Source organism: Pelobates fuscus, chromosome 12, assembly GCF_036172605.1.
Source record: "Pelobates fuscus isolate aPelFus1 chromosome 12, aPelFus1.pri, whole genome shotgun sequence".
Lineage (NCBI taxonomy): Eukaryota > Metazoa > Chordata > Amphibia > Anura > Pelobatidae > Pelobates > Pelobates fuscus.
This window is the reverse complement of record NC_086328.1, coordinates 896,457-914,197: the sequence shown is the minus strand read 5'-3', so window position 1 is coordinate 914,197 and position 17,741 is coordinate 896,457. Positions and strand designations below refer to the sequence as shown.

The 17,741-nt window shown below is 46.7% G+C and overlaps 1 protein-coding gene across 1 annotated transcript; it reads right to left on the bottom strand.

The window, feature by feature from the left end:
- Positions 1-2,702: 2,702 nt before the first annotated feature.
- On the bottom strand, positions 2,703-17,739 carry COQ9 (coenzyme Q9). Its single transcript, XM_063438179.1, has 9 exons — positions 17,596-17,739; positions 14,902-15,055; positions 13,423-13,558; positions 11,390-11,532; positions 10,041-10,125; positions 9,208-9,312; positions 8,871-9,026; positions 8,598-8,651; positions 2,703-2,831 (listed from the first exon to the last, which is right to left on the bottom strand). Exons 1-9 carry the CDS (start codon positions 17,690-17,692, stop codon positions 2,796-2,798), a joined length of 966 nt encoding a protein of 321 aa, XP_063294249.1. The 5' UTR covers positions 17,693-17,739; the 3' UTR covers positions 2,703-2,795.
- Between the last annotated feature and the right edge of the window lie 2 nt (positions 17,740-17,741).

The following is a 17,741-nucleotide window of genomic DNA, read 5'->3' as shown; positions in this document are numbered from 1 at the left end:
AATATAACCTATAGCCCCCCCTCCCCAAATGCTGAGCCCCCCCCCCAAATCCTCTCACCCCAATACACTCACCCCCTTCACAATATAACCTATAGCCCCCCCTCCCCAAATGCTGAGCCCCCCCAAATCCTCTCACCCCAATACACTCAACCCCTTCACAATATAACCTATAGCCCCCCCTCCCCAAATGTTGAGCCCCCCAAAATCCTGAGCCCCCCCAAATCCTCTCACCCCCAATACACTCAACCCCTTCACAATATAACCTATAGCCCCCCTCCCCAAAATCCTCCCTCAGATCCTAAACCCACCCAGAGACCTCCATTATCCTCCCTCATATCCCAAACCCACCCAGAGACCCCCATTATCCTCCCTCATATCCTAAACCCACCCAGAGCCCCCCATTACCCTCCCTCATATCCTAACCCACCCAGAGCCCCCCATTATCCTCCCTCATATCCTAAACCCACCCAGTGACCCCATTATCCTCCCTCATATCCTAAACCCACCCAGAGCCCCCCCTCTATCCTAAATCCACCCAGAGACCTCCATTATATCCTAAACCCACCAGAGACCCCCATTATCCTCCCTCATATTCTAAACCCACCCAGAGCCCCCTCATATCCTAAACCCACCCAGAACCCCCCCATTAACCTCCCTCATATCCTAAACCCACCCAGAGCCCCCCATTACCCTCCCTCATATCCTAAATCCACCCAGATCCCCCCATTATCCTCCCTCATATCCTAAATCCACCCAGAGACCCCTCATATCCTAAACCCACCCAGAGACCCCTATTACCCTCCCTCACAGCCCCTCTAACACACAGAGCCCCCGTTATCCTCCCTCATATCCTAAATCCACCCAGAGACCCCTATTACCCTCCCTCATAGCCCCTCTAACACACAGAGCCCCCGTTATCCTCCCTCACCGTCCCTCTAAACACACAGAGATCCCCATTATCCTCAGTCACAACACTTCCCTTACTGCAGCTTGACTGAATTTACAGGCAGACATTTTCCATTTCTGTCAAATTAGATCCTCAGTTGCAGGTTGGTATTCCATTTTGGGTGAATTGGTGCACTCAGTTGGGTGTTTCCATATTGGGTTCGGATTGGAGCATTTGGTTGGGTGTTTGCATTTTCGGTGTTGGATTGGAGCATTCGGTTGAGTGTTTGCATTTTCAGTGTTGGATTGGAGCACTCGGTTGGGTGTTTGCTTTTTCGGTGTTGGATTGCAGCATTCGGTTGGGTGTTTGCATTTTCGGTGTTGGATTGGAGCATTCGGTTGAGTGTTTGCATTTTCAGTGTTGGATTGGAGCACTCGGTTGGGTGTTTGCTTTTTCGGTGTTGGATTGCAGCATTCGGTTGGGTGTTTGCATTTTCGGTGTTGGATTGCAGCATTCGGTTGGGTGTTTGCATTTTCGGTGTTGGATTGGAGCATTCGGTTGGGTGTTTGCATTTTCGGTGTTGGATTGGAGCATTCGGTTGAGTGTTTGCATTTTCGGTGTTGGATTGGAGCACTCGGTTGGGTGTTTGCATTTTCGGTGTTGGATTGGAGCATTCGGTTGGGTGTTTCATTCATTTGATTCCAGGTTGCATCCAGAGTGATATGCGGTCTACACTCACTTTTTTTTTTAAATTCTTTATTTATAACAAGGTGAAACACCGTTTGCACGAAATACATTGATACACATCGCATTGTTGAGACATTGGCATGATCTAGTATGCGTAGAGAACACTTTATACAAGGTAAAACATATGTTAATCGTAGCTTTGTCGATGTCTTCGGCACACTAGCCACGAAATGTCAATATGTGTGTACGGTATCTCTCCAATTTACCATTTACATAAAATTCAAAAAGAACATGAATGGCTTTAGTATAGGAGGCATATCTTGTTGATAAGCATACATAATCACACATCTTTCAGATTACATGAGGACCTCTTACAGCCCCGCCGGGGGGGACGCTTGTCGATATAATTGCGTATACCTAAGAGTATCTCTAGATAATAGCGACCCCCACCAGACAGGACAAGGCCCAGGCCAAGGTAGAGATAAATGCGAATTCGAAGCCGTTCAGATGGTTAAGAAAGAAAGGAAAGTGAGAGAAAATAACAGTACAGATAGAGGAAAGTGGGGATAGAGAAGGGTACAGAAAAGAGGGACCAGAAGGGGGGGAGGGAAGGGTAAAGGATAGGAAGGGACGGAGTAGTCACTTGTCTTCAGCACCAGCCCATGAGGCAGTGCCCCCGTTCACAACCGCGTCACACCATTCCTTGTACACAGCCTGACATATCCCAGAAAACCGTCCGTATCCCGGAGGCTCCCCAGTGGAAGTCTACACTCAATCTTAATCGGAGATTGTATTGCAAAATGCAGACATGGATAAAAATTGAAATAATGTGCACATTATGCAGTTGCAATGGAGTGTTTCTGGACTGGTTTTGGTCAGACTTTGTAAGGCCAGTGAATAACCCTGCATAAGTCATAGATCATTGTCTATACAACATGGATCCCTAGAGCAGGTCAACAGTGGTGAGACTGCATTGTCCTAGTGATATAATCTATAGCCAGCATTAGCATCACTCACATATCTATCTGATTTGATATATCTGTATCTCCCCTGCCTACTTGAATTCTTCCCAGAGCAGGCACTGGCTGAATACACTACCTAAATGTGACCCATGGACATTCACAAGACATTAGGCGTATGATATCTTTATTACACACAGCAATATGCACATTCCTTACACCAGCAGCAGACAAGAGAATCCTGGGTGAGCGCGCACAGACGTTCACCGGCGCTGGTTCAATCCTGTTAGATTCTTCAGCTATAAAACAGAAGAATTACTGTGACTGGTTGGAAAGATATACCAGGGACATTGTCAATCAATCATCTTCAAATAAAGAAATGCTATATCTAGTTAGGCATGAGAAGTGAAAATGCAATGTTTAATTCCACTTACCAATGACAAGTTTGACTTTGGCTAAAGAAAAGGTACACATAATGTTCCACTCTTGGGTGTTAACCATTTTAAGGGCCACTCCACTGCCCACATAAATATATAAAACTACTGTTTAGTAAATATACCCAAAGTAAAAGACATACATGCATTTAAGTCTGCGTGTTTTCATTTAGGGTTAATCTAAAAAAAAACAAAAAAACTTGCAAAAGCCTTTGCAAGCCCTCCCCTTCTAACCCCGCCCAGACTTTCTGTGACTGTCCAATCACAGACTCCCAATGCAGCTCAATGAGAAGTCTTTGCCAGACAGGTGTTCTGGGCAATTGCTGCCTCTTTGGTTTATCGCCACTGAGCTAAACTACCAGGAAGTAACAGGACAGGTTGTCTAATTGGCAACCAAGTGTAACAAGGTTAATTTATAAAAGTGATAATTTCTATTGAAATCTACTTTTGTAAAATGAAAAAAAAACTAAACAACTAAATTCCTTTTTTCTTAACATGGGGGCAGTACGTATGGGTTGTGCTTCCTAATTGGGACAAGCATCTGAAAGATAGGAATTAAGAAAAATCCCCTCCCCCTTTACCCTATAAAAGGCAAACCCACCTCAGTTGTAGCAAGAATAAACACCCACGCCATACATCGCAAGCAAAATTTAGAATTCAGAGGGAGGTAGATTTGTACTGCCACCATATTAAGAAACAAATTTTATGGTGAGTAAAACTTTCTGGTTTTTCTGACATATGGTGGCAGTACGTATGGGATATAGCAAGATCCCCAACCGGATGGGGCTTATGCCTCAACAGCTTGTAGTACCTTAAGCCCTAACGCAATTTTAGAGGAAGAGCGTACCTCTAGCCTGAAATGCCTGACAAAAGGTGCTAAAAGATGACCAAGAAGCAGTCGGGTCGAATTCTGCGGGTGAAGCAAGAGCTTCAAATGTAGGATTCTGCCTCCAACCTTCTTGGCATCAGGAATGCTTACCAAAAATCGGACCTACTTCTACCACCAGGTAAAAATGACTTGTCTTGGGGCAGAGCTTTTTTCGTTTTTTGACATAGGTTATAAGATTATGAGTGATGGGCAGAATACACTAGCCCTAGGGAGTGGAAAAATGGAAACAATAAGGATAGAAGGAGACAGGTAGGAGATCTCTACTAGTAAAGGGAAGCCCCCATGAAAGCTAAGAGAAATAAGTGAATAGTAGTAGGTAGAAAAGCCTACACGTACTAGGAGATCTCTTACCAGGTGCTAAAAACTAGTAAACATAATATAAGCAGAATTAAAACATAAAATAACAGCTCGAAAATCATCTGTTAAAAAGCAACACAAGATTGATAAATGTATGAGCAATACAAAATGAAAACATTCAAAGTACTATTACGTGTGTCACCAGGTGGCAGCCTTGTATCAGAAACCCTTTATCCAGGGGGAATCTTAAACTAAACAGTGCGTTGCCAACACAAAATGGGCTTAATAGGTTAAATAAGAGTAAATCCTTAAAAATCGAATGGAAATGTGTTAACACAAAGACTGTGAAAAATGAATAAATAGTTCAGACACCTTAATGGTCCAATAGAATCAGATTAAAAAATAGTGATAAAAGATGAATAAAAATAAAGTCCAATTAACCCCTTAAGACCGCAGCCAAATGTACAAGTTGTGAACGAAACAAAATGTAAACAAAACCTGGCATTTGCGCTATATGTCCGTCCAACCGTAATTCACCTCTTTCATATTAAATGCACCCCCCCTTATTATATATCATTTTATTCAGGGGAAACAGGGCTTTCATTTAATATCAAATATTTAGCTATGAAACATAATTTAATATGAAAAAATTGGGAGAAAATAAGATTTTTTTTAGTTCTACATGACATTTTAACTGTCCATGTCATAATACTGTTTGCTTTTACTGCAATAAAATACACATATTTGTATTCAGCAAAGTCTCACGTGTAAAACAGTACCCCCTATGTACAGGTTTTATGGCGTTTTGGGAAGTTACAGGGTCAAATATAGCGTGTTACATTTGAAATTGAAATTCGCCAGATTGGTTACGTTGCCTTTGAGACTGTATAGTAGCCCAGGAAATAAATTTATATCCATAATGGCATACCATTTGCAATAGTAGACGACCCAAGGTATTGCAAATGGGGTATGTCCAGTCTTTTTTAGTAGCCATTTGGTCACTAACACTGGCCAAAGTTAGCGTTAGTATTTGTTTGTGTGTGAAAAATGCAAAAAACGCCAATTTTGGCCAGTGTTTGTGACTAAGTGGCTACTAAAAAAGACTGGACATACCCCATTTGCAATACCTTTGGTTGTCTACTATTGCAAATGGTATGCCATCATAGGGGTAATTTTCATTCTTGGGCTACCATAGGGTCATAAAGGCAACGTAAGCAATCTGGCGAATTTTAATGTGAAAAAAATGAAACACAAGCCTTATATTTGACGCTGTAATTTTTGAAAACACCATAAAACCTGTACATGAGGGGTACTGTTGTACTCGGGAGACTTCGCTGAACACAAATATTTGTGTTTCAAAACAGTAAAAAGTATCGCAGCAATAATATCGTCCGTGTAAGTGCTGTTTGTGCGTGAAAAATGCAAAAAAAACGTCACTTTTACTGGCGATATCATCGTTGTAATACATTTTACTGTTTTGAAACACTAATATTTGTGTTCAGCGAAGTCTCCCGAGTAAAACAGTACCCCCCATGTACAGGTTTTATAGTGTCTTGGAAAGTTATAGGGTTAAATATAGTGCTAGCAAATTAAATTCCCTATACTTTCGGCATGGGTTGTCAGGCAGGTCCCGCTAATTGTAATTAATTAGGATACCTAATTATGTAAAATTATTACATAAATATATATGTAGAATTAATATGTGTGTGTGTATATATATATATATATATATATATACACACACACACACACACACACACACGTGTATATATACATAATTTTTTAAAAATATTTTTATTTATATATAGGTATATATATATATATATATATATATAGTGATATATACGTATATATTTATGTATATAGATATATATATATATATATATATATATAGTGATATATACGTATATATTTATGTATATAGATATATATTATTTTGATAAATATATATATTAATATCACAATACAGTTATAACGAAATAAAACATCTATATATTTTATTTTTTTATTTTTTTACGTATTTACATATTTTTTTTATATTATATATAAATATATATAACAATAAGTATATATATATATATATATATATATATATTTAATCAGTATCAGTCTACGTGTAATTTGATATTAATATTAAAATACACCTAGACAGTGTATGTGTGTATATATATATATATATATATATGATCTAAGTATATATATTTTTTTAACACTGATTTAACTTATTTTAATTTGATTTCCAGCCAGCAGGGGGACTGTCATTACAGTTAGTCCCCCTGCTGGCATTGCTGCAGCCAGCTATCCCGGCCATGTGATTGTGAGGTCCTTTCAGGCACTTATAGAAACTGAGAAAGAAGATACAACTAAATATCCAGAAAACACGCCCGAAATGGTTTGTACCTTCTGTTCCTCAAATAGCAGAGACAAGTGACAAGTCAATAAAAAAAAAGAAAAGCACGCAATGCTGGCCAATCTTCTTCTTAAACAAAGAAAAGAAAATATGATGATAGCTTCTTGTCATTTGGATTCACAAGTGCCAGAAATGAAGATTTTCCTGAAGCACAATGCGTACTTTGCAATAAAATATTGCCAAACCGTTCGTTAGCACCTGCTAGATTACATCGTCACTTTGAGCAAAACCACGCAGAGTACAAAGATAAAGACATTGCCTTTTTAAACGAAAGCTAAATGAGTATCAGAAGAGTAAACAATTTATGTGCAAACAATTTCAAAATGCTAATGAAAAAGCCACAGAGGCTTCTTTTGTTGGTTTTTGTTAGATATAATTTTAAAACAGATTGAAGAAGACTTCCTTCTCTGTGAAACTTTGAAAACTCATACAACTGGTGTGAACATCTTTAACTGTATCCAGAAGTTCATGAGCACACACAGTATACATTGGGACAAATGTGTAGATGTGAGCAGCGATGGCGCCAAAGCAATGGCTGGGAAAGTGGCAGGCGCTGTGACACTAATAGGAAATGTAGCAAAAAACAGCCCCATTTCTCACCGTGTTCTTCACAGACATGCACTGGTAGCTAAACATATTCCAATCTCACTTAAAACTGTGCGAGACGAATCGGTCCAGATTATTAATTTTATAAAAAGTCGACCATTACAGTCACGACTATTTAACCCCTTAAGGACACATGACATGTGTGACACGTCATGATTCCCTTTTATTCCAGAAGTTTGGTCCTTAAGGGGTTAAAATAATATGTGAAGCTATGGGTAGTCACCACTCTGCTCTGCTTTTGCATTCAGACGTCCGTTGGCTATCACGAGGTAAAGCCCTTGTTAGAATGTTTGCATATTTCCAGGATCATAAATCTGGATTATCTGATCGATTAACAAACACTCTGTGGTTATCCAAAGTAGCATATCTTGCAGACATATTCACAAAATTAAGTGACGTATGTTTATCAGTCCAAGGGAAAAAACACTAATATTTTTAATGCAGGAGATAAAATATTTTCACCGTCTCGTAAGCTGCAGTTTTGGACCTCATCTGTTGAGCAAAATAATTTTAACGCTTTGCCAACACTTAAAGATTTTCTTGAAGAATCAGAAATTGAACTTGAAGATGAAATTCTCAATGAAATTGTAGATCATCTTCGCCATTTAATCACATTGATTAATCTGTATTTTATATTTAATGGCTGGGTTCGAAATCCATTCATAAAAGACAAGCCAGCCTATTTTTCTGATGTAGATTTTGAGAATCCGATCGATAGAACTTCTGATAGTCAACTAAGCCAAAAATGTAAGGAAGTTTCTCTTATTGCTTGTTGGGGTGATTTACACGAAGAATACCCAGAATTGTCTAAGCGGGCAATCAAAGTTCTGTTGCCATTCGCTAGCACATACTTATGTGAAACTGGATTCTCGCTTTACTCTGCAACAAAAACAAAGTATCGAAACCGACTTGACGCCACTGCAAACATGCAAATACAATTGTCAACAATGAAACCAGATGTAAACAGAATTTGCCAGCAAAAGACAACATTACACTCTGCTCATTAAAAGGTTTCCGCTGCGCTACTCTATGGCACACATTTTTTGTGGGGGTTCCAAAGTTTTGCTATACCATGTCAAAGGGTTCCAAGGGAAAAATTAATTGGGAAACCCTGCATTATCCAAATATATTCGGGGCCAGTACAAACCATTATCTGGAAATCTATACATAAACAGGGCTATACACAGGACACGAGGCCATGCGTTTAGACTGGAAGAAAGGAGATTTAGTCTAAGGCAAAAGGAAAGTTTTTTTTACAGTAAGAACAATAAGGATGTGGAATTGTCTGCCTGAAGAGGTGGTTTTAATATGTGGGATAATAGCGTCTTGATCCAAGGAGATATCGGACTGCCATTTTGTACTTTTCAGCCTATGTAACTATTGACAGTACTGCCAATTGTTTTTATCAGTTAGGGAAGGGTTTACTCACAGTAACAGCAGCTCCCATCAGTCCCTGGATCACGGCTTCTCCAGTGGATGTCATCTAAAGTCAGCAGATACCAGAGAAGAAATCCAATTATTTTCTTACAGTAATGATAAAGTTATTAATGGGAAGTCTCTATATAACAGCAAATGTAAGCAAACACCAAAAAACAATTTGATGACTCTAATAATTCTATAAAAAACATTCCCCTGGCTGTGTTACAGGCTGTGCTGGCAGCTGGCTGCGGTACATGTACAGTTAGAATAGTTGCCTCCATACCTGTTTTACAGATTTGCCCATCAACATGGCCTCTGACACACGGTTCTTTAGAAATGTCCACGTGTCCACAAAATCCGGGGAGGAATCTTGCAACATTACTAGCTCAGTAGTGTTATATATTCCTGCGAGTACTGCCCGGCGTGTATACCAGCTGACCTGTTGGATGGAGACAATTAGCCAATTTTAGAAGCAGACAGAATGAGATGTGTTTATATCAGCAATATTCCAGAACAAAGCTTGTATCGATTTATTGCAAACTGATCTAACTCACAAAGGAAAGAGCTGAATAGCAGATCATTCCCAGAGAGAACTGTTATGTTCAAAAACACAAACTCACATCCGTAGACTGGTCGCCAGCGTAGTGCCAAATATCATCCACCATTCCTGTAAGGAGCTTTAGACTGGAAGGAATGTTATTTGGGAGCAGCAGAAGCCCGAGTGCCTGAAAGAGTGGTGATTAGAGGATAAGATGGAAGGGAGAAAAAGAAAGATTAAATGAGAAGGTAGGAAGGAGTGGACACAAAAATGCTGGATGATTGAGAACGAGAAGGGTTGGGTGGGAAGATAGGATAGAGAGATTACAGTTTGGTGAAAAGATGGGATGGGGGGGAGAAAGCATAGGTCAGAGGATATGTACAGACAGGATGGTGGGATGATCAGGTGGGGTCAGTGGTGCAGAGAGATTGGTTGGATGATAAAGTGGGATGGGTGGTGGACACAGAATGGATGGATGATAAGGTGGGATCGGTGGTGGAGACAGCATGGTTAATAAGGTGGGATGGGTGCTGCATACAGAATGGTTTGATGACGTGGTGCAGACAGAATGGTTAAATAATAAGGTGGGATGGGTGCTGCATACAGAATGGTTTGATGATGTGGAGCAGACAGAATGGTTAGATGATAAGGTGGGATGAGTGGTGGAGATAGAATGGATGGATGATAGGATGGGATGGGTGGTGCAGACAGAATGGTTAAATAATAAAGTGGGATGGGTGCTGCATACAGAATGGTTTGATGATGTGGTGGGATGGGTGCTGCATACAGAATGGTTGAATTATAAGGTGGGATGGCTGGCTGAGATAGAATGGATGGATTATACGGTGCAGACAGAATGGTTGGATGATAGGATGGGATGGGTGGTGGAACAAGAAGAAGTGGTAGAAAGGATACCTGAGGCCACTGTCCTATGTATGGGATATGCATCCTGAGGCGGGTTTCAACTGCATCCCTCAGGAACTGATCTGTTGGCTTCTTCCTGCCATAAGAGATCAGCTCACTAAATGTGTGACATTGAATTATGGTGCAAACACAATGGTCGAGGGGGGTGGAGGAATATATCAATGTTTGAACAAGAATACTTAAAACCATAAGCAGCCTATAAAACACAAAGGCTTTGTTTAGTTCTGAAACATTCATAATCTATAACAAAGAAAAATATGTATTAAAGACTTTGTTAACAGATCCATATAGAGCAGGATTTAGCACCTACAGAAACGCCTTATGAGATCCGCCTGTTGCAATTTAGCAGCCTGCAAATGCCCATTATAAAATAATTGGCATCAGGTCCAGATATGACCAGCTGGAGTTTACGGCAGCCCCACGCTTTGGGCAGTTTGATAACAGCAGAGTAGATACCTTCCGACTTGCACAGATCCATTGTGTGCTCTTTAGAGTCCTGGCTGCTGTGATGGGACGCCTGCATGGAACTCTTAATAAATACATAAAATCATGTATGTATGTTTGAATGAGAATACGTGTATCTCCTAGTTTGGTATACTTCTAAACGGCAATCCTACATCTGGCTATAAGGATAGAAGTTTAGGGAGTGCTCTACTGTTACCTGCATTTTCTTAACTACATGAATGAAGACAACCCAAGTCCATTTACAGACATGGCAGCAGGCCTCATGTGGAAAAGGCTGCATATCTCTGATAAAGAGGGAGTTTGTAAGCAATTAAAGCAAAAAGCCTGACACAATGGGGTGTCCTTTGTAATCTCCTCTATACCAAGCAACCTGGCCAAATGCTATTATCATTGTCATCTGGAATGCAACACATTGTCATCTCGAGCCACATGGCAATTCACAATAATTTAGTGACAGTAAAGGGGAGATCTATCCTTCGATAAATAGTTTAGAGGTAATCCATAATCTCTACGTGACTATGTGAGTGGGAGGCCAGGCACACTCAGTGTAGCTCGCTCAGTATGTGAGTGGGAGGCCAGGCACACTCAGTGTAGCTCGCTCAGTATGTGAGTGGGAGGCCAGGCACACTCAGTGTAGCTCGCTCAGTATGTGAGTGGGAGGCCAGGCACACTCAGTGTAGCTCGCTCAGTATGTGAGTGGGAGGCCAGGCACACTCAGTGTAGCTCGCTCAGTATGTGAGTGGGAGGCCAGGCACACTCAGTGTAGCTCGCTCAGTATGTGAGTGGGAGGCCAGGCACACTCAGTGTAGCTCACTCAGTATGTGAGTGGGAGGCCAGGCACACTCAGTGTCGCTCGCTCAGTATGCGTAACTCACTCAGCACTGCCCAGCTGCACGAGCTTGTGTTCCTCTTCCAAGATGTCCGCCAGGCGCTGATTACACTGAGACACAAAGTGCAGAACCAGCTCACTGCCCCCATCCTCAAACATTCCAGCCGCTGCTGCAGACAGGTCCAATGACTGCAGGGAGAGAGAGAGAGAATGGGTATGCATACTCTGCAACGCACAAAACATCCCACACTGGGTGTGCACCCCAACCTCACCAAGTAAAACTAGAGAGAAAAATCACATCTGTAGATACAGTATTAACATATCTAATAGAAACAGTTTGAAGGTGCATATAACTAGTGTAGCTTTCAGTATCTCAATACCTGTCCATACAGAGCGGGGCATCCCCGGCGTGTACTCTGCTATCTCCCTCCAACATCCCGGGCGTGTACTCGGCTATCTCCCTCCAACATCCCGGGCGTGTACTCGGCTATCTCCCTCCAACATCCCGGGCGTGTACTCGGCTATCTCCCTCCAACATCCCGGGCGTGTACTCGGCTATCTCCCTCCAACATCCCGGGCGTGTACTCGGCTATCTCCCTCCAACATCCCGGGCGTGTACTCGGCTATCTCCCTCCAACATCCCGGGCGTGTACTCGGCTATCTCCCTCCAACATCCCGGGCGTGTACTCGGCTATCTCCCTCCAACATCCCGGGCGTGTACTCGGCTATCTCCCTCCAACATCCCGGGCGTGTACTCGGCTATCTCCCTCCAACATCCCGGGCGTGTACTCGGCTATCTCCCTCCAACATCCCGGGCGTGTACTCGGCTATCTCCCTCCAACATCCCGGGCGTGTACTCGGCTATCTCCCTCCAACATCCCGGGCGTGTACTCGGCTATCTCCCTCCAACATCCCGGGCGTGTACTCTGCTATCTCCCTCCAACATCCCGGGCGTGTACTCTGCTATCTCCCTCCAACATCCCGGGCGTGTACTCTGCTATCTCCCTCCAACATCCCGGGCGTGTACTCGGCAATCTCCCTCCAACATCCCGGGCGTGTACTCGGCAATCTCCCTCCAACATCCCCGGCGTGTACTCGGCAATCTCCCTCCAACATCCCCGGCGTGTACTCGGCTATCTCCCTCCAACATCCCGGGCGTGTACTCGGCTATCTCCCTCCAACATCCCGGGCGTGTACTCGGCTATCTCCCTCCAACATCCCGGGCGTGTACTCGGCTATCTCCCTCCAACATCCCGGGCGTGTACTCGGCTATCTCCCTCCAACATCCCGGGCGTGTACTCGGCTATCTCCCTCCAACATCCCGGGCGTGTACTCGGCTATCTCCCTCCAACATCCCGGGCGTGTACTCGGCTATCTCCCTCCAACATCCCGGGCGTGTACTCGGCTATCTCCCTCCAACATCCCCGGCGTGTACTCGGCAATCTCCCTCCAACATCCCCGGCGTGTACTCGGCAATCTCCCTCCAACATCCCCGGTGTGTACTCGGCAATCTCCCTCCAACATCCCCGGTGTGTACTCGGCAATCTCCCTCCAACATCCCCGGTGTGTACTCTGCAATCTCCCTCCAACATCCCCGGTGTGTACTCGGCAATCTCCCTCCAACATCCCCGGTGTGTACTCGGCAATCTCCCTACAACATCCCCGGTGTGTACTCGGCAATCTCCCTACAACATCCCCGGTGTGTACTCGGCAATCTCCCTACAACATCCCCGGTGTGTACTCGGCAATCTCCCTACAACATCCCCGGTGTGTACTCGGCAATCTCCATACAACATCCCCGGTGTGTACTCGGCAATCTCCCTACAACATCCCCGGTGTGTACTCGGCAATCTCCCTACAACATCCCCGGTGTGTACTCGGCAATCTCCCTACAACATCCCCGGTGTGTACTTTGCAAGATCGCTCCAATATCCCCAGTGTCACAATATCTTCCCGATATTTTGACCTAAAGGTTAGTACACGGATCACAGTAATGATCATAGCACAATATCTGCAGAACACGTTTTTGACTGACTGGTTTGGGTTGAGAGTCTAGGTAAACACACTGACAGACCTTACCTTGGCTCCTTCAGCGATGGCCTCAGAAGACCAGCCGTAGTCTGGAACAAACGATAGTGCGGCTGTTAGCACCCGCTGCTGGAGCTGCTGCTCACTCTCATACCCCTCAGACTCCTCGCCTCCCTGCTCTGTGTATCTGGAGTTAAAGACACGCGGTCATTATCGATGGATCTCGGAACACTGAGCTGCACACTATTTTTACTAACCATGGTATTAAAGGGACACTATAGTCACCAGAACAACTACAGCTTAATGTAGTTCTGGTAAGTGTAGTACCTCCCTGAAGCCATTTTCATTCAAACACTGCCTTTAAAAAAAAAAATAAAAAAAAAAGACAGTGTTTACATTGCCCCTATGGACACCTCCAAGTGGCCACTCTTCAGATGGCTACTGGAGATGCTTCCTGGCTCAGTGCTGCACAGTAGGCATCACTACCGTTCAGCGTCTCCACGCTCTGCATGTGACGCTGAATTTTCCTCATATAACTGCATTGATTCAATGCATCTCTATAAGGAGGTGCTGATTGGCCAAACGGCCCCTTGCCAATGTATCCAATCCAATGCTTTCCGCAAATCGACAATTTGGAAGATGTCAGCAGGGGGGTGGAGCTGGAAATAATGAGAGTTTGAATTGCTTTTAAGGGGGTTAAGGGGGCTAAGGGGAGGGGGGGGAGGCAAGCCACGTAAATGGTGGGTTAAACACAATAGGGTTTGTGTTCCTGACCCTATAGATTACCTTTAAGCTACAAAGTGAAGGGGACAGGCAGAGCTATTTATTAAAGAAATAACTCAATGGGAATTTCAAGTTTAAGACCAGATCCACTGAACTGGAATAATTCTGTAAGCCAGCGATGCTTTCAGCTCGGCTACTCCAGCCTTAGAATTAAAATTCTGTTTAAATTCTCACTTCGGTATAAAACCCTGATGATCTTTTCACTAGGTTCAACATCCCTAAATCTTTAACCTTGTTACCCAGTCCATGCAGCTCCTTAACGTGCCTTCTGCATGATTGGGGTGTAAAATAAGATGCGCGGACAGCCACAAGAGGCGTATTTAACCCTGCGATGTCATTTATTTACAATCTTCCTGTTGACTGCTCCTTTAATATACTCAAACAAATGAGGAGCTTTTGCCTGAACCGCCGTATGGGAGAAGTGGAGAGGGGACAGATGCTGGACGATACCAGCTCCCGCCTAACCACACTCACCCAACAAGTGCAGCGCCTCTCCCGCACAGTTACCTCCCTAGTTACCTCCCTCAGATCTGTGTGTGTGCAGGGTGACCATAATGTAAACTGCATGATTGGGAGATATCTGGTAAAAGCAGCTCTCTGGCATACTAGGCTCTGAAACAAGAAATACCATTACTCTTATTTTACCAGGCAGAGCGTTCAGGGCCCTCGTGGTTTGAGACAGACATGGACATCCATGCCCTCTGGTACAGATACAGAGCGCGGCAGTTAACACAATACATTCCGTACCCATGTGGAGAAGACGGCTGGATTCTCCCAGCTTCCTCCATGGTCTCTCCATTTGTGGACGAGGATGGTAAAGGAGTTTGTTTCTGATCTTCCCGGTATCTCTGAGCTGAGCTGCCAACGGTTCTGCATGTGGCCAGAAATGTCTGTGTAGTAACTGCAAAGGAACAATCCAAATACCTGATCAATAATCATCAACTTTTCAACCTCAACCCATCAATATATGTGCCAAGGCAATGTTGGGGTGACAGGGCTGGGGGGGGAGGAATGTTGGGGTGACAGGGCTGGAGGTGAGGAATGTTGGGGTGATAGGGCTGGGGGGAGGAATGTTGGGGTGATAGGGCTGGGGGGGAGGAATGTTGGGGTGATAGGGCTGGGGGAGAGGAATGTTGGGGTGACAGGGCTGGGGGGGAGGAGGAATGTTGGGGTGACAGGGCTGGGGGGGAGGAATGTTGGGGTGACAGGGCTGGGGGGGGGAGGAATGTTGGGGTGACAGGGCTGGGGGGGAGGAATGTTGGGGTGACAGGGCTGGGGGGGGGAGGAATGTTGGGGTGACAGGGCTGGGGGGGGAGGAATGTTGGGGTGACAGGGCTGGGGGGGAGGAGGAATGTTGGGGTGACAGGGCTGGGGGGGAGGAGGAATGTTGGGGTGACAGGGCTGGGGGGGAGGAATGTTGGGGTGACAGGGCTGGGGGGGAGGAATGTTGGGGTGACAGGGCTGGGGGGAGGAATGTTGGGGTGACAGGGCTGGGGGGAGGAATGTTGGGGTGACAGGGCTGGGGGGAGGAATGTTGGGGTGACAGGGCTGGGGGGAGGAATGTTGGGGTGACAGGGCTGGGGGGAGGAATGTTGGGGTGACAGGGCTGGGGGGAGGAATGTTGGGGTGACAGGGCTGGGGGGAGGAATGTTCCTCCCCCCCAGCCCTGTGTTGGGGTGACAGGGCTGGGGGGGGAGGAGGAATGTTGGGGTGACAGGGCTGGGGGGAGGAATGTTGGGGTGACAGGCCTGGGGGGGAGGAGGAATGTTGGGGTGACAGGGCTGGGGGGAGGAGGAATGTTGGGGTGACAGGGCTGGGGGGGAGGAGGAATGTTGGGGTGACAGGGCTGGGGGGGAGGAGGAATGTTGGGGTGACAGGGCTGGGGGGGGGGAGGAATGTTGGGGTGACAGGGCTGGGGGGAGGAATGTTGGGGTGACAGGGCTGGGGGGGGGAGGAATGTTGGGGTGACAGGGCTGGGGGGGGAGGAGGAATGTTGGGGTGACAGGGCTGGGGGGGGAGGAGGAATGTTGGGGTGACAGGGCTGGGGGGGAGGAGGAATGTTGGGGTGACAGGGCTGGGGGTGGAGGAGGAATGTTGGGGTGACAGGGCTGGGGGTGGAGGAGGAATGTTGGGGTGACAGGGCTGGGGGTGGAGGAATGTTGGGGTGACAGGGCTGGGGGTGGAGGAATGTTGGGGTGACAGGGCTGGGGGTGGAGGAATGTTGGGGTGACAGGGCTGGGGGTGGAGGAATGTTGGGGTGACAGGGCTGGGGGTGGAGGAATGTTGGGGTGACAGGGCTGGGGGTGGAGGAATGTTGGGGTGACAGGGCTGGGGGTGGAGGAATGTTGGGGTGACAGGGCTGGGGGTGGAGGAATGTTGGGGTGACAGGGCTGGGGGTGGAGGAATGTTGGGGTGACAGGGCTGGGGGGGAGGAATGTTGGGGTGACAGGGCTGGGGGTGGAGGAATGTTGGGGTGACAGGGCTGGGGGGGAGGAATGTTGGGGTGACAGGGCTGGGGGGGAGGAATGTTGGGGTGACAGGGCTGGGGGGGAGGAATGTTGGGGTGACAGGGCTGGGGGGGAGGAATGTTGGGGTGACAGGGCTGGGGAGGAGGAATGTTGGGGTGACAGGGCTGGGGAGGAGGAATGTTGGGGTGACAGGGCTGGGGAGGAGGAATGTTGGGGTGACAGGGCTGGGGGGGAGGAATGTTGGGGTGACAGGGCTGGGGGGGAGGAATGTTGGGGTGACAGGGCTGGGGAGGAGGAATGTTGGGGTGACAGGGCTGGGGAGGAGGAATGTTGGGGTGACAGGGCTGGGGAGGAGGAATGTTGGGGTGACAGGGCTGGGGAGGAGGAATGTTGGGGTGACAGGGCTGGGGAGGGGGGGAATGTTGGGGTGACAGGGCTGGGGAGGAGGAATGTTGGGGTGACAGGGCTGGGGGGGGAATGTTGGGGTGACAGGGCTGGGGAGGAGGAATGTTGGGGTGACAGGGCTGGGGAGGAGGAATGTTGGGGTGACAGGGCTGGGGGGGAGGAATGTTGGGGTGACAGGGCTGGGGAGGAGGAATGTTGGGGTGACAGGGCTGGGGAGGGGGGGAATGTTGGGGTGACAGGGCTGGGGGGGGAGGAATGTTGGGGTGACAGGGCTGGGGAGGAGGAATGTTGGGGTGACAGGGCTGGGGAGGAGGAATGTTGGGGTGACAGGGCAGGGGGGGGAGGAATGTTGGGGTGACAGGGCTGGGGGGGGAGGAATGTTGGGGTGACAGGGCTGGGGAGGGGGGGAATGTTGGGGTGACAGGGCTGGGGAGGGGGGGAATGTTGGGGTGACAGGGCTGGGGAGGAGGAATGTTGGGGTGACAGGGCTGGGGGGGGAATGTTGGGGTGACAGGGCTGGGGGGGGGGGGGGGAGGAGGAATGTTGGGGTGACTGTCCCCCTCCTCACCCGGCCCCCGTCTCCCATGGAGGAGGAGGAGGACTCGCCGCCCGCCCGCTGCTCCCAGTGCCCTTGCTGCTAAAGCCGCCATCTTGAAACTTGGCATAAGCAGGCGGCTCGCGGTGACAGCTGCCAGGAGAGGGGCGTGTCCAGGG